Source organism: Macaca nemestrina, chromosome 11, assembly GCF_043159975.1.
Source record: "Macaca nemestrina isolate mMacNem1 chromosome 11, mMacNem.hap1, whole genome shotgun sequence".
NCBI lineage: Eukaryota > Metazoa > Chordata > Mammalia > Primates > Cercopithecidae > Macaca > Macaca nemestrina.
The window spans coordinates 139,544,616-139,565,944 of NC_092135.1; the positions used below are offsets into that span (position 1 = coordinate 139,544,616).

A 21,329-nucleotide genomic window follows, 5' to 3' on the forward strand; every position below is an offset into this window, starting at 1 on the left:
GTTCTTCCTACTACTGCAAGGAAGAGTTTCCTCTCCATTTATTTAGTTTATGTCACTGTGGATTCATAGATTCGAATCTGATACTTGATAATCTGTAGGTTTCATTATTTATTTTTATCTTTAACTTTCCCGCATTTGGCCCAAGGGAGGCTCTTCAAGCTGCCTCTCGTGTCCTTTTTTTTTTTTTTTTTTTTTTGAGGCGGAGTCTTGCTCCGTCGCCCAGGCTGGAGTGCAGTGGCCGGATCTCAGCTCACTGCAAGCTCCGCCTCCCGGGTTTACGCCATTCTCCTGCCTCAGCCTCCTGAGTAGCTGGGACTACAGGTGCCCGCCACCTCGCCCGACTAGTTTTTTGTATTTTTTAGTAGTGACGGGTTTTCACTATGTTAGCCAGGATGGTCTTGATCTCCTGACCTCGTGATCCACCCGTCTTGGCCTCCCAAAGTGCTGGGATTAAAGGCTTGAGCCACCGCGCCCAGCCTCATGTCCTTCTTATATGTCCTTTTATTTTATGAGCACTTCTTTGCTTTCTTACAAAATAAGACATGCCAGCCTTGTTTTGTACTTTGCCTGCTTCACCGTGGAGTCAGCCATTTCCCCACAGAGCCCAGCCGTTTTAGTGAAGACTGGTATTTAGAGACCAAGATCCATGCACTCAGTGTGCCCATTGCTTTGTGGGGTGTCACCACTCCTGGCCCTCTCAATAGACAATGCTATACACGTGTACATACACCCACTCACCTCACATATCTATATTTACCTTTGTATCTGTGTCTGTATCTGCTGAGACCAGGAATTCCCATCGTTTGCTCCTGTTACACTCTAGCACTATGTTCTAGCTTCAGTGAGAAACCTGACTCTACTCCCAGCCCTGCCTGGCCACTATCACTGCCCCTTCCAGACCACCCTCCTTGCAGGAGCAAACTTCAAACAATGTATAATATTAACACTGATTTTAAAATTTTGCAATAAAACCTTATCAAAGAAATTAAAATTAGCCAGGTGCGGTGGGTCATGCCTGTAATCCCAGCACTTTGGGAGGCCAAGGTGGATGGATCACCTGAGGTCAGGAGTTCAAGACCAGCCTGGCCAACATGGTGAAACCCCATCTCTACTAAAAAACAAAAATTAACCAGGTGTGGTGGCACACACCTGTAGTCCCAGCTGCTCAGGACACTGAGGCAGGAGAATTGCTTGAACCCAGGAGGCGGAGGTTACAGTGAATGGAGATTATACCACTGCACTCTAGCCTGGGTGATAGAGTGAGACTCTGTCTCAAAAAAAAAAAAAAAAGCATAAATCTTTCTATTTCTTCTTTTAATTGTCTGTTTCCTATAAATATTTGAAACAATATGGGGAGAGATACAAGTCCAAGTGTATCTTCCTGGTGAATTGCTTTTAAATTATGTAAGGCCTCTTTCTCATGCATTGTATCTGATGATAATATTGCTCCACCAGCTTGCTTTTGGTCAGTTGTTGAGTACATCTTTTCCATCTCTTTGAACCTTTCAGTGTTCTTATGTTCCAGATGTGCCTTGAGTTTGAGACCAGTCTGAACAACATAGCCAAGACCTCATCTCTACAAAAAAAAATTAAAAATAGAAAATTAGGCAGGATTGGTGTCTGGTGTCTGTAGTCCCAGCTGCTCCAGAGGCTGAGGCAGGATGATTGCTTGAGCCCAGGAGTTTGAGGCTGCAGTGAGCGGAGATTGCACCACTGCACTCTAGTCTGGGCAACAGAGCAAGACTCCCTCTCAAAAAAAAAAAAATTGGCCGGGCGCGGTGGCTCAAGCCTTTAATCCCAGCACTTTGGGAGGCCAAGACGGACGGATCACGAGGTCAGGAGATCAAGACCATCCTGGCTAACACGGTGAAACCCCGTCTCTACTAAAAATACAAAAAACTAGCCAGGCGAGGTGGCGGGCGCCTGTAGTCCCAGCTACTCGGGAGGCTGAGGCAGGAGAATGGCGTAAACCCAGGAGGCGGAGCTTGCAGTGAGCTGAGATCCGGCCACTGCACTCCAGCCTGGGCGACAGAGCAAGACTCTGCCTCAAAAAAAAAAAAAAAAAAATTAATTATCTTTCTAGAACAGATAGATTAGTTATTGACATTTTAAGTCAGAGCCATTTCAGGTATAATGGTAAAATGCCAAGTAGATTACTGTGTTGGCAAAGATGTAATTTAAGCATTCCCTATTTCATGAGAAAGGGGTTATGTGTTAGATTACAAATGTAATCTGTCTCTTGAATTTCAGGGCACCACCAAAATCAACACTTTCAATTGGTCCAAGGTCCGTAAACTAAGCTTCAAGAGGAAAAGATTTCTTATCAAACTTCATCCAGAGGTTCATGTAAGTATTATTTTTAGCTTTTTGTTTTGTTTTGTTTTGTTTTGTTTTGTTTTGTTTTGAGACAGAGTTTCGCTCTTATTGCCCAGGCTGGAGTGCAATGGCATGATCTCGGCTCACCGCAACCTCCGCCTCCTGGGTTCAAGCGATTCTCCTGCCTTAACCTCCCAAGTAGCTGTAATTACAGGCATGTACCACCACACCTGGCTAATTTTGTATTTTTAGTAGAGACAGGGTTTCTCCATGTTGGTCAAGCTGGTCTTGAACTCCTGACCTCAGGTGATCCACCCACCTTAGCCTCCCAAAGTGCTGGGATTACAGGCGTGAGCCACCGCGCCCAGCCTTTTTTTTTTTTTTTTTTTTTTTTGAGACGGAGTCTCACGCTGTTGCCCAGGCTGGAGTGCAGTGGCGCGATCTCGGCTCACTGCAAGCTCCGCCTCCTGGTTCACGCCATTCTCCTGCCTCAGCCTCCTGAGTAGCTAGGACTACAGGCGCCCGCCACCGCGCCCGGCTAATTTTTTGTATTTTTAGTAGAGACAGGGTTTCACTGTGGTCTCGATCTCCTGACCTTGTGATCCGCCCGCCTCGGCCTCCCAAAGTGCTGGGATTACAGGCTTGAGCCACCGCGCCCGGCCACCCAGCCTATTTTGACCATTTTTTAACTCATAATTTATTCTGCTAAAACATAACTACGTTGTAAATCATTTCAGCATAATGCACACAAGAACTCAAGGACAGGATTCGGGACTTAGGTCTGGAGGGACTGAGGGCAGTCTGCCTAGCTGGTCTCACACTTACCTCTCCCAGGAACCTTGTCATTCACATGTTGCTGGCTCAAAACCCCAGGGTTTCACATTCAGTGGGTCTGGGATGAACCCAAGAAGGTACACATTTGACAAGCTCCCAGGGGCTGCTGAGAACCATGGTTATGGCAGCCTCTTTGTCCTCTAGGTAATGAAGCTGAAGAACAAAGTGTTCAAAATGATCTAAAGCCCTACAGCAATTGAGAGCTTCAGAATGAATTGAGGAGTGCCCCAGTGTTCTCTTGTGTCCTTCATTCAGAAATTGATCTTTGAATAGCTCTAACTGAAGAAGCATTGATTATCAGGAATTAAATATTCCTTTCTTTACTGACTGCTCATTAATAAAGTAATAGTTACATGTGAATTTACTGAAATGAGTAAAAATGGAAAAAATAAATGCCTGTGCAGTGTATTTGGTAAAACCCAGTACTTCCAGTTATTCAAAGATGTTCCAGTTGCTGCATTTCCGTTGTACAAAAGGAGTTAGAAAATAAAAAGATTTGCCAAGCTACCGTGGGGTTTGAAGCTTAAGAGAGAGCCATGCCTGTGTCAGCCCAGACACGTTTTAGGTTATGGGAGATTTACAGCCCTTGGGCCAGTCAGAAGAAAAGTTTTGCCTTCGCCTTTACAAGGCACTTGAGTAGTGGGGCTTCTGTCACTCACTGGGTTCCCGTGCGATATGTAAGTGTGTTTGCTTCTGTCACTCACTGGGTTCCCGTGTGATATGTAAGTGTGTTTGCTTCTGTCACTCACTGGGTTCACGTGCGGTATGTAAGTGTGTTTGCTTTTGGTAGAAGGCTTGAAAGTGGCTTTAATTGGTGCACAAATATCTCTTCTGTGGATGAAAAGAAAGTAGAAGGAATGCCAGACACACATACAAAACACAAGTAAAAGCTGTTTTACTCTGTGAGTAAAAAAAAAAAAAGTTTCTTGCAGTTATTCTGAGATGATAGAGAAAGTTCACCAAAGCAGCTATTAACTTGAATAGGGCGATAAGTGAAAGCCCAGAACTGTTTGCATCTGCATTTAGCAAAGTTACACTTTACATACCTGAGCACTTTTTTAAAGACTAAATGTTAGATTCAAAGTGTTACAGTCTTTGTGGAAGGTAACTGGGTAACATACATCAGCAGGTTCAAAGATGTGCAGCCTTTGAGCTCAGAGTTCCATTTCCAGGAGTTTATCCTAAGGAATAACTGAGAGTGAATGCAGTTTCTTCAGGGCGATATTTGTGGGCCTGAAAACTGCATGTCCTGAACATCTAAAACATTCTAGATTTTAAAAATATATACCATGTAGAAACAATTCAGTAATAACATATAAATATGTCAACTGGCATGAAAAATGCCATCCTTTGCTAGGTGGGAAAAGTGTTTACAAAGATATAATTCAGAATGTTGATAGTTGTGTGATTGTGGGTGACTTAATTTTTCTGCTGTTTCTACTGTGAATATAAATACTGTTTCTCTTTTCTTAATTAAGCAAATGGAACCAGAAGACTTTGTATACAATTTTTAGAAAATCCTTCCTGGGCTGGGTGCAGTAGTGCACACCTGTAATCCCAGTACTTTGGGAGGCTGAGGTGGGCAGATCGCTTGGGCTCAGGAGTTCAAGACCAGCCTAGCCAACATGACAAAACCCTTTTTCTACAAAAAAATACAAAAATCATCTAGGCCTGGTGTCATGCACCTGTAGTCCCTCCTGAGGGGGTGGAGGGGAGCGACTGAGGTGGGAGAATTGTTTGAGCCTGGGAGGTTGAAGTTACAGTGAGCCAAGATCACGCCATTGCACTCCAGCCTGGGCGCAGAGCAAGATCCTGTCTCAAAAAAAATCCTTACTAATTTTTAATTTTGGAATTCCCTATTGTGTGATCTGCTTCCTAAATGTACTTTCTCTTGTCCAATACTTCATTCTTGAATTAATTAACCTTTATGTTTTGTTTCTAGGGACCTTACCAGGACACATTAGAATTTTTGTTGGGTAGTAGAGATGAATGTAAGAACTTCTGGAAGATATGTGTGGAGTATCACACCTTTTTTAGACTTTTGGACCAACCTAAGCCAAAAGCGAAAGCTGTCTTCTTCAGCCGGGGCTCCTCCTTCAGATACAGGTAGGGGCCATGCCATGACTTGCATGGGCCCCTCACTGGTTTGTAAAGCTGAGAAAATAGGTAATTCTTAGTCAAGAAAGAAATGTTATAAAATATTTCAGAGAATTACACACAAAGTGGAGGTATTGTGAAAGAATAACTAGAGGAAGCATATGAAATAAAATAGTGGAAAAAAAATAGGTTTAATAAAAACTTTGCTTACAAATTCAGTTACACTTACTACAAAGTATAACTTTAAAATATATATGTGGGCCAGGCCCAGTGGCTCACACCTGTAATCCCAGCACTTTGGAAGGCCAAGGTGGGTGGATCATTTGAGGTCAGGAACTCGAGATCAACCTGGCCAACATGGTGAAAACCCATCTCTACTAAAAATACAAAAATTAGCTGGACGTGTTGGCGGGCACCTGTAATCCCAGCTACTCGGGAGGCTGAGGCATGAGAATCACTTAAACCCAGGAGGCAGAGATCTCGCCACTACACTCCACCCTGGCCAATAGAGCAAGACTCGGTCTTAAAAAAATAAAATATAGGCCGGGCGCAGTGGCTCATGCCTGTAATCCCAGCACTTTGGGAGGCCGAGGCGGGCAGATCACAAGGTCAGAAGATCGAAACCATCCTGGCTAATACAGTGAAACCCTGTCTCTTACTAAAAATACAAAAAAAAAAAAAAATTAGCCGGGCATGGTGGCGGGTGCCTGTAGTCCCAGCTACTTGGGAGGCTGAGGCAGGAGAATGGCGTGAACCTGGGAGGCGGAGCTTGCAGTGAGTCGAGATCACACCACTGCTCTCCAGCCTATTTTTTTTTTGAGACTCCGTCTCAAAAAAAAATAAAATAGAAAAAAAATTAAAAAATAAAATATATATGTGTATATTTATGAGAGAGGATGGGTAAATCTTTTGTCTTTTACTCTAAAATTAATGCTGACTTACTGTTCTTTATTAAAAATCTGAATCTTTATTCACAGTGGAAGAACTCAGAAGCAACTAGTAGATTATTTCAAAGACAGTGGAATGAAGAGAATTCCATATGAAAGGTAAGCTCTGGCCTTTACGATGTAAAGTGTGTGCCTTTAAAATTAATATTTAAATATATATATATGGAGAGAGAGCGAGAAGAGTGACTGAGTCTTTCTCTGTCACCTAAGCTGAAGTACAGTGGCACGATCACAGCTCACTGCAGCTTCAGACTCCTGGGCTCAAGCAATCCTCCTACCTCAGCCTCCCGAATAGCTGGGACTATAGGCACACACCACCATCCCCTGGCTAGTTTGTTTTTTTGTTTTTTTTTCTGTAGAGACAGGGTCTTGCTATGTTGCCCAGGCTAGTGTCAAACATGTGGGCTCAAGTAATCCTTCAACCTCAGCCTCCCAAAGTGCTGGGATTATAGGTGTGAGCCACCATGCCCAGCCTATTTTAAATATTAATCTTTACTTGACTAAAAGTCACTTCAAATACATGAACGTGTATTTTACAGGAGTTCAGTTTCAATGTTTTAAAGAAAGTGGATTTGTAATTTTTTTTCTTTTGAGACAGAGTCTCGCTCTGTCACCCAGGCTGGAGTGCAGTGGTGCGATCTCAGCTCACTGCAAGTTCCGCCTCCCAGGTTCACGCCATTCTTCTGCCTCAGCCTCCCAAGTAGCTGGGACTACAGGCGCCCGCCACCACGCCTGGCAAATTTTTTGTACTTTTAGTAGAGATGGGGTTTCACCTTGTTAGCCAGGATGGTCTCGATCTCCTGACCTTGTGATCCACCCACCTTGGTCTCCCAAAGTGCTGGGATTACAGGCGTGAGCCACCGCGCCTGGCCTATAGTAAACTTTTAATCTGAAAATTCTTGTTGTTTCTCTGCATGTGGAATTTTTTCCTTTAGTGTGAGTGTGTAATCTTAACCTCTCTTGGGACCTCTGTTTTTTATTTGAATTCTTATTTTCCATTATCCTGCCCCTTTCTAGTCAGATACCTCTTAGCTACATTTTCATGGGAGGTTTTCTTCATGGATACAGTACATGCTTGCTGCTTTAAAAACAGGCGCTGAGTAAGGGAGGGTTTGGTTTCTCACAGCTTGTTCTCTGTTTTGCAGAAGGCACAGCAAGACTCACATGTCCATTCGTGCTCTGACTGCAGACCTACCAAAACAGGTTAGTCTTTTCTGGTTAAAAATGTAGATAATAGTAGTTACCTGTACTCTTTTGGAAAATAATCTGTCATTATTGTAACAAGAGTCTTAAAATTAATGATATTATTTAATTCAGCAATTCTAATTCTGGGACTCTGTTTTCAGAAAGGAGTCCTAAATAGAAAACCAGCAGGGCAGTGGCTCATGCCTACAATCCCAGCACCTTGGGAGGCCAAGGCAGGAGGATTGCTTAAGTCCAGGAATTTGAGACCAGCCTGGGCAACATGGCGAAATCTCGTCTCTACAAAAAATACAAAAATTAGCCGAGCACGATGGTGGCTCACGGGTAGTCTCAGCTACTCAGGGAACTGAGGTGGAAGAATGGCTTGAGCCCAGGAATTTGGGGCTACAGTGAGCCAAGATAGTGCCACTACAGTCCAGCCTGGATGACAGAGCAAGATCTCATCTCAAAAAAGAGAGAGAGAGAAAGCCTGTATGTTGAGATGTGCATTGTAATGTTGTGTATAATACACTACAAAATCCTGACAACTCTCATCTGTGCCAGATGACTTACTAACTACGTTTTTAGCTATATTCACTTAGTAGGATTTTTTTGTTAACCACTAAAAGCATGGCTTAAAAGAGTATGTGGTAACATGGGGAAGTTCTTGCTGTTATGTTACAAATGAAAAGCAGGAAACAAATTTATATCTCTATGTCTTTGTCATGATTGCAACTATATCAAAACAAAGATACACCAACTCACACAGACACTTCACACAAAAACATTTGACAAGAATGTCCCAGCATGTGACAACAGCTGTTCCGTGCCACTGTGATGGGACATCAGCAACCTTCTCATGTTTCAGGTCTACTTCACTACAATCCCTTCCCATTTTTATGGTGGCGTGTTAACTTCCACGTGCAAGCATATTTTTACGTTGCATCTTGCTTGTTTTGTTTTGTTTTCCCAGACAGAGTCTTACTCTCTTGCCCAGGCTGGAGTGCAGTGGCATGATCTAGGCTCACTGAAACCTCTGCCTCCTGGGTTCAAGTAATTCTCGTTCCTTAGCCCCTCAAGTAGCTGTGATTACAGGCACACACCACCATGCCTGGCTGACTTTTTTGTTTTGTTTTGTTTTGTTTTTGAGATGGAGTCTTGCTCTGTCGCCCAGGCTGGAGTGCAGTGGTGCGATCTCAGCTCACTGCAAGCTCTGCTCCCCGGGTTCACACCATTCACCTGCCTCAGCCTCCCGAGTAGCTGGGACTACAGACGCCCGCCACCACGCCCGGCTAATTTTTTTGTATTTTTAGTAGAGACGGGGTTTCACTGTGTTAGCCAAGATGGTCTCGGTTTCCTGACCTCATGATCTGCCCTCCTCGGCCTCCCAAAAGTGCTGGGATTGCAGACATGAGCCACCGCGCCTGGCCGCCTGACTGATTCTTGTGTTTTTTAGTAGAGATGTGGTTTGCCTTGGCCTCCCAAAGTGCTGGGAATATAGGTAGGAGCCACCATGCCCAGTCAGAATCTTGATATTTTTATATAACATATCATAAGTTTTTCTTCATGGTGCTACAATTTCGTATTTATAACCTTTATCTCTGTTCAATGTTAATTTTTAATGGTTTGTCATTTATGCTGTCATAGCACTTCAGAAGCTACACTTGCACCTCATTATATTAAAAGTTATGTGAACTAGGCACAGTGGCTCACCCCCTTATTCCCAGCTACTTGAGAGGTGAGGCTGGAGGATTGCTTGAAGCCAGGAGTTCAAGACCAGCCTGGACAACATCATGAGACCCATCTATCTGAAGATTTTTTTTAATTAGTCAGGTGTAGTGGCACCAACTATAGTCCCAGCTACTTGGGAGGCTGAGGTATGAGGATCACTTGAGCCCAGGAGTTCAAGGCTGCAGTGAGCCACAGTTGTACCACTGCACTCTAGACTAGGCAACAGGGTGAGAATGTCTCAGAAAAAAAAAGCTCATGGTGTCCCAGTTTTTTTTCATGGGTACATGAAAACCTTAAACTCTTTTAGATATGTTTCCTCTTTAGAAATTTCTTGTTATCAGGAGGCTGAGGCAGGAGAATGGCATGAACCCAAGAGGCAGAGCTTGCAGTGAGCCGAGACCACGCCACTGCCCTCCAGCCTGGGAGACAAAGCAAGATTCCGTCTCAAAAAAAAAAAAAAAAAAAGAAATTTCTTGTTAATTTAATTCAGTTGAAATGAAAAGGAAATGTATTTTTTAATTGTTCCTTTACAAAGTTTCTTTTTTTTTTTTTTTTTTTTTTGGAGACAGAGTGTCACTCTATCATCTAGGCTGCATGATTACAGCTCATTGCAGCCTGCCTCTGGTGATCCTTCCACCTCAGCCTCCCAAGTAGCTGAGACTACGGGCGCATGCCACCACACCCAACTAATTTTGTATTTTTTTTTTGTAGAGACAGGGTCTCACCATGTTGCCTGGGCTCAAACTCCTGGGCTCAAGTGATCCTTCTGCTCCAGCCTCCCAAATGTTGGGATTACAGGCATGAGCCACCATACCCAACCACAAAGTTAAGAGTTTTTTTGGCCAGGCGTGGTGGCTCACGCCTGTAATCCCAGCACTTTGGGAGGTCGAGGCGGGTGGATCACGAGTTCAGGAGATCAAGACCATCCGGGCTAACACGGTGAAACCCCGTCTCTACTAAAAATACAAAACATCAGCCGGGCGTGGTGGCGGGCGCCTGTAGTTCCAGCTACTCGGGAGGCTGAGGCAGGAGAATGGCGTGAACCCGGGAGGCGGAGCTTGCAGTGAGCCGAGATCGCGCCACTGCACTCCAGTCTGGGAGACACAGCGAGACTCCGTCTCAAAAAAAAAAAAGTTTTTTTTTCTTTTTTCTTGAGATGGAGTCTCGCTCTGTCAGCCAATCTGGAGTGCAGTGGGGCAATCTCAGTTCATTGCAACCTCCACCTCCCAGGTTCAAGTGATTCTCCTGCCTCAGCCTCCCGAATAGCTGGAACTACAGGCGCCCACCACCACGCCCGGCTGATTTTTTTGTATTTTTAGTAGAGACGGGGTTTCACCGTGTTAGCCCGGACGGCCTTGATCTCCTGAACTCGTGATCCACCCGCCTCGGCCTCCCAAAGTGCTGGGATTACAGGCGTGAGCCACCGCGCCCGGTCTTCGAAAGAATTTAATGTCACAATAAGAATCACCTAAAGGTTACCTTTAAGGATGGGCGCAGTGACTCAACGGCTATAATACCAGCACTTTGGGAGGCTGAGACGGGCAGATCACCTGAGGTCAAGAGTTCGAGACCAGTTTGGCCAACATGGTGAAACCCCGAGTTTAATAAAGTACAAAAATTAATGAGGCATGGTGGTAGGCACCTATAATCCCAGCTACACTGGAGGCTGAGGCAGGAGAATTGCTTGAACCTGGGAGGTGGAGGTTGCAGTGAGCCGAGATGGCACATTGCACTCCAGCCTGAGCGACAAGAGTGAAACTTCATCTCAAAAATAAATAAATAAATAAAACCTTTACACTTTCAATTATCTTCCTTTCCATTTTAAAAGCCACACGAGAATATTGAATATGGTTGAATAATTGAGACATGATATGATCAGCATTTGAAAATAGGTTAATCTTACAGACTGTGACCTACTATTTTGTTTCTGAAAGCCTAGTAACCAAGCCTTCTGCAGTTACATTTGCACCTTTTGCATATGGTAACACATGCCTGTGTGCATTGCCTGGGTGGTAACACGTGCATGTGTGCATTGCCTGTGTACATATTGCACAAAAAGTTACTCAGTTGTGTTTGGTTGTATTTTGGGCTGACCATGGTCTTAACGATGTGGCATGTGTATATATAGTAAGGGATGTTCTCGAAGCGTGGCTGCATCCCGTGATAGCACACGAGGAGGGACACTTAGCGAGTAGAGGGGCTCAGCTGTGTCCCTGTGTGTGGAACCATGAGGGGAGGATGTGTTAGGGTGCCCATGGAGTAGTGGGTGATGCAACATAGCCACTTGACATCTAGTCCTGGCCCCTCAGTATTTCCTCATCCTGCTTGGGAGCCGCTTCTCCCTCACACTTGCGGCCACTCCAGTGCTTTTGGAAGGCCCCAAGGCTCTTGGGCCACTCTCATTGGCAAAGGGCATCCTAGGCAGTGACCCTCAACCTTCTGTTACATGTATGAGTGGATTGGTGTGTGTCCTAACTCCCTGGTGATGATATATCTCTGACAGATGAGTGCACATTACTGTAGAACTTGGACTTGTTACTTACCTGTCAGTACTGTGGTTTAGGGTTCTGTTGGCTGAGTGGAATGGCTCAGTCCCTCTCCTGCTGTATTTTACCCCTCAACAAAACTATGAATCTCCTGGTAACAGGATTCCAGGGAGACATGGACCACGTGTCATTAGGTTCTGCAAGATGGAGGTTTTCTTGGCCGGGCATGGTGGCATGTACCTGTAATCCCAGCATGTTGGAAGGCCAAGATGGGTGGATCACTTGAGGTCAGGAGTTTGAGCTATGATAACACCATTGCACTCCACCCTGGGCAACAGAGCAACACCCTGTCTCTAATAAAAATTAAAAATTGTAATTTATTTTGAAAACTTTTCTTTATTGTGGATATTTCATGTCATAAGAGAAAAAATGGAATTGTAAGGGTTTGTAAACAGACGATCCTGGGTTGATTTGCAATGCTACTTTTACAAATCTTCGGTTCTACAAGGGAAAGTCGGGTGAATTGCCCATTTTCATAAAAGCTGTGATAGAAATGTGTGGATGCCCTAAGTTAGGCCAGGTGGCTTTGCAACTTCTAGTGGTAATTTGTAACTTTATATCCTTTTTTTCTTTTCTGAATTTTGATCCCCAGAGCATCTCGTTCCCCGAGGGATTGAGGACTCCTGGCTCCCCATCTTCAGCAAATGCCTCCTTTTACTCACTCTCTCCCTCCACTCTGGTGCCCCCTGGCCTGCCAGAGTTTAAGGACAGCAGCAGCTCCCTCACAGAGCCCCAGGTTTCCTACATCAAGAGTCCAGCTGCAGAGAGGAGCAGTGGAGCAGTGGCTGGAGGCCCTGACACACCATCGGCCCAGCCCGTCGGGCCCCCCGCACTCCAGCCTGGTCCAGGTGTCGGGTTTTGTCATGTTGTGAGCAGCTGTGGTTCTGTCTGTGCTGGGGGGCAGAGTTTCAGTGCCTTAGACCTAGACACAGGGAGGGCCGGGAGGGAGCTCAGAGCTGCTTGTAAAAATGACAATGGTGGGGATGACTTTACCACAGGCTCATTTCCTTCCAGTGGGGAGCACCGGTGTGACTGGCAGTGCCGTGGGGGGGCCCCTGCTTTCACATTGACAAATGCCCAGCTTCAGGTGTCTGAGGAGTTCATAGACGATGACCCAGCAGACATCTCTTTCTTTGCTGGAGGCTCTGAGGCATTTTCTTTTCCTTATGGCTCTGTAGTTCCACAGGAACCTCAGGCCTCTGCCCAGCCTCTGGTGGCCCCTCCTTTGTGTGAGCTTCCAGGGTCTGCTCAGTCCAGCCCAGACAGGTACTCCACTGAGGCAGTAGACATGAACACAGAAGACGATTTTGCATTTGAGGAAGAAAGTGACTTCAGTGGGAGCGCACACCCCTCAGACACCTCGGAGCTGTTTGAGGTGAAGGCGCAGGCCAGCCGGATGCAGCGCCTGCTGGGTCCCTCTGAGACCAGCTCACTGAGGAACAGCCAGTCTGAAAACAGCTCCCTCAATAACATGCCGCTGCGTGGTGGGCTGTCTATGCACACATGCAGCTCAGCCAATCAATCAGAGGCCAGCTCCATGGTCAACTTCCCAGCCTACTCAGTCCGCTCCGAGTCCAGCTCGGCCTTCCAGTTCTCTGACATCATCGACCAGTTAGAGCAGCTCAGCTACCCGCCCACGACGGCCGAGGACTCCAGCAGCACAGGGTCAGACTCGTGGGACTCTGAAACCGAGGCCCCCCTAGACATAAGCCTTTTCTTCAGCAACCCTTTTGCACAGACAAGTGGAGAAAGAGTCCCTTTTGATTTACAGAACAATTTAAAGAATTTAACTCCAGGAGAGCAAATAGATAAAAACCCATCTTGACCACTCTGGGTTGCTTTACAAGGCAGCCCACTCACCCACACTATGTAGTTTAGAGCTCAGAATTGTTTGGTTTAAACATAGAAAGTGACTTTCATTTCATGGCTACGTATTCAATTTTTTTTTAATTTCCTGATTTATTATACTTCTTTGAATGTCAAAAAATTTGACCTCCAGCCAGTCCTCCTAGAGAGCCAATAAATTGGTCTTTATAGCTTGGTTTTTGGCATATGCTTTGATTCAAGTAAAAACTGGTGCTATACATTCTGAATGTTACACAGTTCTGTTAATGTTGATCTTCAATAGAATATGTGTGTTGCACTATTGATGCTGCTTTTCAAGATGAGCCCTGCTGCCTATAATTAACTAGGACACAGGTTTTGTTTCAATTGTCCAGCCACTGTGCTACTCAGAACCTTGAGTATGCCTCTACAGCCCTAACCCTGGGAAAGATGGACATAGGCCATGGCCTCCTGTGTGCTGTGATCAAACTCCTGGGACTCTGAGACCGTAAAGGCCCCTGTGGACATTAGCCTTTTCTTCAGCAGCCCTTTTGCACAGACAAGTGGAGAAAAAAGGGTCCCACTGGGAGTCTGGGGGGACAGTCATCCACTGCACTGGGGTTGGGAGTGAGGGGGTGCCTGGAACTATCCCAGTGCCAAAGGCACCATGTCATGTTTTTTTTAATTTTTTTTTAAAGGTGTCAAAGGGCCACTGCCTCATGATTGACTTGAGACCCAGAAATAGTGCTATATGTAGATAGTGGTCTTGGAGAGGCATTGGTTTAAAATGGACTTATGTAAGTGTGAGCTGTTTTCTTTTCTTTGGCTTAATTGGGAATATAGAAGATATATGGTTGCAAAAAAAGCAGAACCAGACACACCATGGGCATCATTCTGTCCCAGGACAGTGGGAAGGGTCCCAAGGGCAGGTGGGCTGAGGTGGCCCTGCCCACCCATCCAGCGTACCTGTACACACACACCAGGTGCCATGGGCCCTGCTGCGTACCACATGCAGAGCTGCTCAGTCTTAACCACCATGAAAGTCAAGGCTCATGTTCGTGGCACAGAGTGGGTGGGTCCATCCAGGGACATCATGGGGAAACCACTGCCATGCAGCTCAGCACCGACAAGCGCCAGGCTCAGGCCAGCCCTGGACGACACTGGTGAGTGTGTCAAGTCCACAGCTAGGGTTTGGGGTTTTTGTTGTCTTTGCTTTCTGATCTTACCTAGTAGTGCAATACCACATTTAACGTTTAATTCTCTTCCCAGAATGTCTTGTGGAAACTTCACATTTCATTCCTGTTCACATTGTGAGATCTCTCATCTCTGATGTTTTGCCTGGATGGATTTACTGTGATTGATTGCACAGGGACCACATGGCTCAGGTGTCTGAGCCATCGAGGGCATCTTGTAAGGGCTGGTTTTCCTTTTCTCATCAGTGTTGGCTGGATGCCAGCAGGGGTTTTGTGGCTAACCACATCAGGCAGTTTCCTGTTTTTGTAGCTTTGTTATACCTAAACCGCAGTCTCATCATTTTGCTTATGCAGCTAAAACTTTCATTCTGTCTAGTTGTTATTCATGCACCTGCCATCTTAGTGCTTTAGGGGCCATTGGGCACAACTTTCTACATTGGCAAATACCTGCAACAATGTTGTGACAGACAGAAGCGCAGCAGTGAACCTGAGGTCAGGACAGGACTGTTTGGGAGGTTCTGCTTTTCTTACTGTCTCACCAAAGATAAACCTTGTGTTTGTGTGGTGGGGAGAAATGAGCATAGATTACGTTTAAAACGTTTTCCTAAGCCTTCGTATTCATATGGCAGCTGATGGTTCCTCTCTCCTTCATCAGTGTTGCCTGACGACTGTCCTTGCTGATGCTGGGAACTAACAAAGTTGTCTTTTTGTTTTTAAGGGAACCCCCCGGCGTCTGGACGGCAGGTTAGGTTTGGGTGGTTTGGAGCTAGCACTGCTGTGGGGCAGGGGTGGCCGCTCCCTGGTGAAGCTAATGCTGCGGAAACTGGAATGTTCCTTCCTAAGGAGTGGGGTCGTGCCCCCGCCCCCCCGGCAGAGGTATCTCATCACTCCCTCGTGTGCGAGATTCTGAATAAATTTTGTTCTCAGGCATCTTCTACTAGGCCTCCTATAGAATAGATCCTGTTGTTTTTGGTTTGTGTTAATGGAACCTCACTTTCTAGAGATAATTTTTTAGTTTTTTATTTAGGAAGTTTTCAAAAGATACAAAGCAGGAATATAAGGAACCCACATCACCTCCAATTCAGTGTTACCCACACTTGACCATGCTTACCCCAGCTGTGCCTTTCTTCTTTCCTTGGGTATTTTGTTACTCTAAAGTATTTTATTATTACTTTTTTAGAGACAGGGTCTCACTCCTGTCACCCAGGCTGGAGTATGATGACTCAATCACATCCCACTGCAGCCTCTACCTCCTGGGCTCAAGCCATCCTCCCACCTCAGCCTCAGAGTAGCTGGATTACAGGCACTCACCACTGCACCCAGCTCATTTTTAAAAAACTTTTGTGGAGACAGATTCTCTCCATGTTGCCCAGGATGGTCTTGAACTCCTGGGCCCAAGCAGTCCTCCTGTCTCAGCCTCCCAAAGTGCTAGAATTGCAAGCATGAGCCTGGGTGCAAAAAAAAAAAAAAATCAATCAAGGCTTTCTTCCGAGTTACTGCTCACAGCCCTCCTACCCCTTTCTCTTTCGAGTGGGTTGTAATGTCCACCCAGAGGGGTTTAGAAACGGAAGGGAAGGCAAGCGTGTAGGCACCATGGCTTTAGAACCATAAGGAAGACATTTCCCAGTACAGATTCTGTCTTTCCACTTGTAACAGTTAGTGAGGCACTGACATTGCTTTTTTCCACCTTAACAAGACAGTTTACAGTGGTTAAATAGCAAAACACCCAGAGCAGCTCAGCCTGAGGCCATAGTGCCCTGCGGCAGCACTGGGCCCTGCTTTTCTTTCTGCTTTGTGCTGCGTGGCTCTTCTTCACGCCAGTGTTGGGTAATGCACAGCCTGAGAGGTGTGGCCTGATAAACCCTGAAATTGAAAAAAGTATGCAGATTTGACCCAACACTCCTGGAAGTGTCTGGATACAGCTCACTGAGAATGTGGAGGTGAAAGTGCCTGCAAAATGTTGACAGTACTCTCAATCTATTGATCTCCTCAGTTACATCCAGAACCTTAAAGCTGCACAGTTGTCATGCTCCGCCTGCAGTCTCAGGCAGGGCGCATCAGGGGCTGCACTAGTAGCTCCCAGGAGGACTTACCTGTGGGTCACCGTAATAGCCAGGTGTGTCCACTCAGAGGGGACACGATCCTGCAGCAATCCCCTCCAATGAGAGGCCACCAGCAGACAGTGCCTGTTGTACCCATCAAGTCCACCACTAATTATATACTCTGCTTTAGGTAGAATATTTATTTTTATTAGCTGTCAATCTGTTTTTGTATTTGTTTCCAAAAGTCCAGGTACTTTATGTAGGCCAATGGATAAATATTTCAAGTCTAACAGTAGCACAGTTATATGTTAATACAACTGACTACATGCAAAATATGTAACAGCATATGCTATGTAATTTTTCAAATCACTAGGTCTTGATATGTGCCTTTTTTATATTACCAAGAGATTCTCTAAACATGGAATTAGATTAGGATTCTCTGTTCCAGTTAACACACATTTTTAAATTAGTACTGATGATTGAGGGACGGACAATAGCACACCAAAAAGAGTTTAGTATGAAAAACTTAAACCTGTTGGTTAAGTCATTCCCATTATTGTCATTTTGCTGAGGGTGACTTGGTCCTTTTGAATTGCTTTGGTGTACGGGTATGTTCTGATTTTTCATGCAAACTCCTTGGCCATTCCACCGCTCTGAGGGGTAATTGTAGCACTTCACATGTGCTGTGGTTGTGATCACATGGAGACATGTATAGCATGTGTGTTCCTAGCTGGTGTGTGTTTATATCACATTTGATGCCAATACATATGTCTTCAAGGTACGCTTGTTCCCTCCCAGCTCGTGGAATATCAAAAAAATTCATTGCTGGAAAAATTATTTCATAGACAAAAATGTTAATGTTCTCTTGGGGACTTAGAGTTGAAAATATTTATGTAGATTTGGTTCTAAAGTCCACAGAATCATATCTGCTGTGGTCTCCCTTTGGTGCTCATCTGGGGGCCACGTGTATGGAACATTCTGTCACAGGCGGCTGGAATGTGGGCAGATGCTGTTAGCCTCCCTCTCCGCTGGTGGTCCATGCCTGACGTGTCCCCTAGTTCAAGAAGGCACCATCTTTTGCATGAAAACAATTGCGTTCCCCTAGGAAATGAAGAAAAAATGAGCTGGAATTTCCTTATACATTTGAACTTGTTCCTTTTTTAGAGAGACATTTTTGTTGTCTGCTTTGTGGTACTTATAAAATTTGTTTTCCATTGAAATTGCCATTTATAAATTTGCAGATCTGTACTAATTTAGAATTTTTTAATTGTTCAATAAAATAAGGAAATATTTACTGTGAATTTTTAAATGGGCTTTTTAGCTTTCTTTCCCTCTACTTCTAGTTTTGATTTATATAAGTTAAAGATTATTTTACATATTAATCCCTGAAGCAGCTGCATGTTTTTTATAACAGTGTCACTGACATCTTCATAGGCTTCTGAGCAACAAACAGGCAGCAGGCACCATGACTCTTGTGCAGATTGTCTTATTTTAATATGGATGGTGATGTCTGTGGAAGGCCAGCGGGGAAAGGTGCCTTGCTTCTTCTCAGTCTTAGCTCTGTCAGTGCTTCCTGGCCTCACCTGGTGTGGCCTGCACAGCGGAGCTGGGTGTCGGGGAGGACGTGCCATGCAGGCCCCCACCACACCCCACGGGGCAGGCCTGGTGTCCTTGCGCTTTTACCGTTCACAGCACAGATGTTGTTGGCTTCTTAATTCTGAAAATGAGGTTATTATTGCCTGTTTTTTCCGCAGTCAGCCAAAACCCACCCTGTAAATTACAGGGGAGAACATGAGCAGGAGACCTCTGCCCCAGAGTGCGGCAGCTCTGCGGGTTCTGGTCGAGGCTTTATTCCACTCTGAGCTTGAGCTTCCCTTTCGGCCAACACGAGTTTCTGCCGCCTCTGTGGAGCGTCCACGCCTCTCTAGCCCCACACGCGCCTGAGGGGGCGGGGGCTTTGGACACTGCCTTCTGCTTTTGAGCCCTTTGAGGATAGGCTCCTCACTTACCCTTTTGGGACCTTAGAGCAGCACAGAGCTGCAGCCACTGATGTCAGGCGCCTCCGGGAAGGTGATGGTGCCTCCCCGGGGCTCTAAGGCACCTGCTGCCCAGTGGGCAGGGTGGCCAGTGAGCACCTGAGGCCAGGAAGGGAGGCACCTGGCTGTAAGCCCTTCCTGGAGCTTAGAAATTGTACCTGCCACACCAGAGCAGAGGGGCTGTGGCGGCAGTTTTCAGAAGGCACTTTTCAGAACAAACTCATGGGTCTCCTCAGAGCCCACGGATGGATAGTTACTTCCCACTTAGAGGAGTGGGGAACGAATCCCAGGGGCCTCACTTAGCCCCTGACATTATGCTGGCCGTCCTCCCTAACCATCGCCCTCCTGGTCCTTGGGCCACCCCTGCCCAGTGCCCGCTGCCTAAGGATGAAGTGGGAGGCACCTGGGTGCATAAATCCTGATTTCAAAAAACTGCTCAAAAGCATTTCTGTATTAGGTCTATAAGTTTACTGATTTAGACGGTAAGAACCATGTGGCCCTTATGTTCTTGAAATATGTCAATTCAGATTATATTTCTTTCCTAATCCTAATAACCACCACCCTTTATTCAGTTTACTTTAATAGTTTGTTTTCAGGACCTTGCCTCCATTGTTCCAGTAAAAAGATTCATAAGCCAGAGCATGCTTCTCAAAGTTTTGGACACAATGTATTAGAACAAAAACATAGAGGCTCTGGAGCACCTTCACACATTCAAGAGGAGACCGTACACCTGGCAGACAGCAGATTGGGACAAATGGCCCAAAGCACAACTTGCTGTTACAGGTTAGAACACCTGCTTTTCTTAGGAAAGAAAATGTCTCGCTTATTTAGAGCAAAACAGGAAAGAAATAAAGATTATTGGGAGCACTTTGTGTGTTGATACAGCTCTCTGAACCATGTGAGAGCAGCAGCGGTGGTTCCACTGTGTACTGCCTACCAAGCCGTGGCCCAGGGCTTTGTGTGTCAGCTCGTTAAAACCCCAAATGGCCCTTTGGAAAGCTGTGCCACGCATCACATCTTCACATCCTGTCCTGTAGGCAGTGATGCCAGGTAGGGAGGTGAACTAAATGCACAGTAAGAGATGAACCAATACCTGGACCCCTCGCCATTGACCATTTTTCTATCTCCCACTTGTATTCTTTGAGCCAGATTTTGTGTGAAAGCGACTCATGACATCCTCTTCCAATAGTGAAGCCAGAAATAATTTTGGGCTAACTCATCAGGTTCACGTTTACTTGGATCCCTTGGACAGTTCCACATTTTCCTTTTCTTCTGGAATTAACAATTCATTGATCGAGCCTCAGTTTCCTGTACCGCCTCTGAAGTTAACCTTCGACTTGACCTTGAATTTTGCCAACAAAAGCTGATTCTTCCTCCACTAACAGGCAAATATTTTCAAGAATCATTTGTTAGAGTTTTAAAGAGGAAAGTTGCAAAGAATGAAATAAAACTAACTTTACCTTTTTCTCTAAATGTGATATTTCTCTTTCATCACCTAGTTAGAAGAATAAAAACAGTGTCTTGAAGGAAAAAGTGAAGGTAAGCACAAAAGTTTAACATTGTGATTTTTAAATGACATTTCAGAAATCATGTGTTGAATATTGAGAAAATTCTGGAAGTAAAGAAACTGCCACAAAGAAAATCGCCTGCCAGACCGGGCGCAGTGGCTCCTGCCTGTAATCCCAGCACTTTGGGAGGCGAAGGACGGCGGATCACGAGGTCAGGAGTTCGAGACTGGCCTGGCCAACATAGTGAAACCCCGTCTCTACTAAAAATACAAAAAAAAAAAAAAAAATTAGCTAGGCGTGGTGGCAGGCACCTGTAATCCCAGCTATTCAGGAGGCTGAGGCAGGAGAATCACTTGAACCCAGGAGACAGATTGGAGTGAGCTGAGATCATGCCAGTGCACTCCAGCCTGGGTGACAGCTTGGGTAAAGTTAGTTTTATTTATTTTTCCGTCTCAAAAAAAAAAAGAAAATCATCTGCCAGAGATGCTCACTGCCGACAGTCTGAAATAACAGTTTTAAATTTTATGCCTTTTGGCCGGGAATCAGAACACTTTGGGAGGCCAAGGTGGGAGGATCATTTTAGCCCAGGGAGGGAGTCAGGAGTTCAAGACCAGTCTGAGCAACATAGGAAGACCCCATCTCTACAAAAAAACTAAAATACTAGCTGGGCACAGTGATGTGTGCCTGTGATTCCAGCTACTTGGAAGGCTGAGGTGGGAGGATCGAGCCCTGGAGGTCAAGGCAAACCTGCAGTGAGCCATGATTGTGTCACTGCACTCCAGCCTGGGCAACAGTGCAAGACCCTGTCTCAAAAAAAAAAAAAAAAAAAAAAAAGGCCGGGCACAGTGGCTCACACCTGTAGTTCCAGCACTTTGGGAGGCTGAGGTGGGCGGATCACTAGGTCAGGAGTTCAAGACCAGCCTGGCCAACATGGTGAAACCCCGTCTCTACTAAAAATACAAAAATTAGCTGGGCGTGGTGGTATGCACTTGTAATCCCAGCTACTCAGGAGGCTGAGGCAGGAGAATCACATGAACCCAGGAGATAGAGGCTGCAGTGAGCTGAGATTGTGC

General features: G+C 45.5%; 1 protein-coding gene across 6 annotated transcripts in view; it reads left to right on the forward strand.

Moving 5' to 3' along the window:
- Positions 1 to 21,329, forward strand: part of LOC105473764 (FERM, ARH/RhoGEF and pleckstrin domain protein 2) — a 148,675-nt gene that overhangs the window by 83,959 nt on the left and 43,387 nt on the right. For all 6 annotated transcript variants that reach the window (XM_071073768.1, XM_071073765.1, XM_071073767.1 and 3 more), the window contains 5 exons: positions 2,251 to 2,346; positions 5,093 to 5,256; positions 6,225 to 6,293; positions 7,340 to 7,397; positions 12,246 to 12,501. In XM_071073768.1, the coding sequence (XP_070929869.1) occupies positions 2,251 to 2,346; positions 5,093 to 5,256; positions 6,225 to 6,293; positions 7,340 to 7,397; positions 12,246 to 12,501 (643 nt within the window). The remainder of the gene's footprint in view (positions 1 to 2,250; positions 2,347 to 5,092; positions 5,257 to 6,224; positions 6,294 to 7,339; positions 7,398 to 12,245; positions 12,502 to 21,329) is intronic.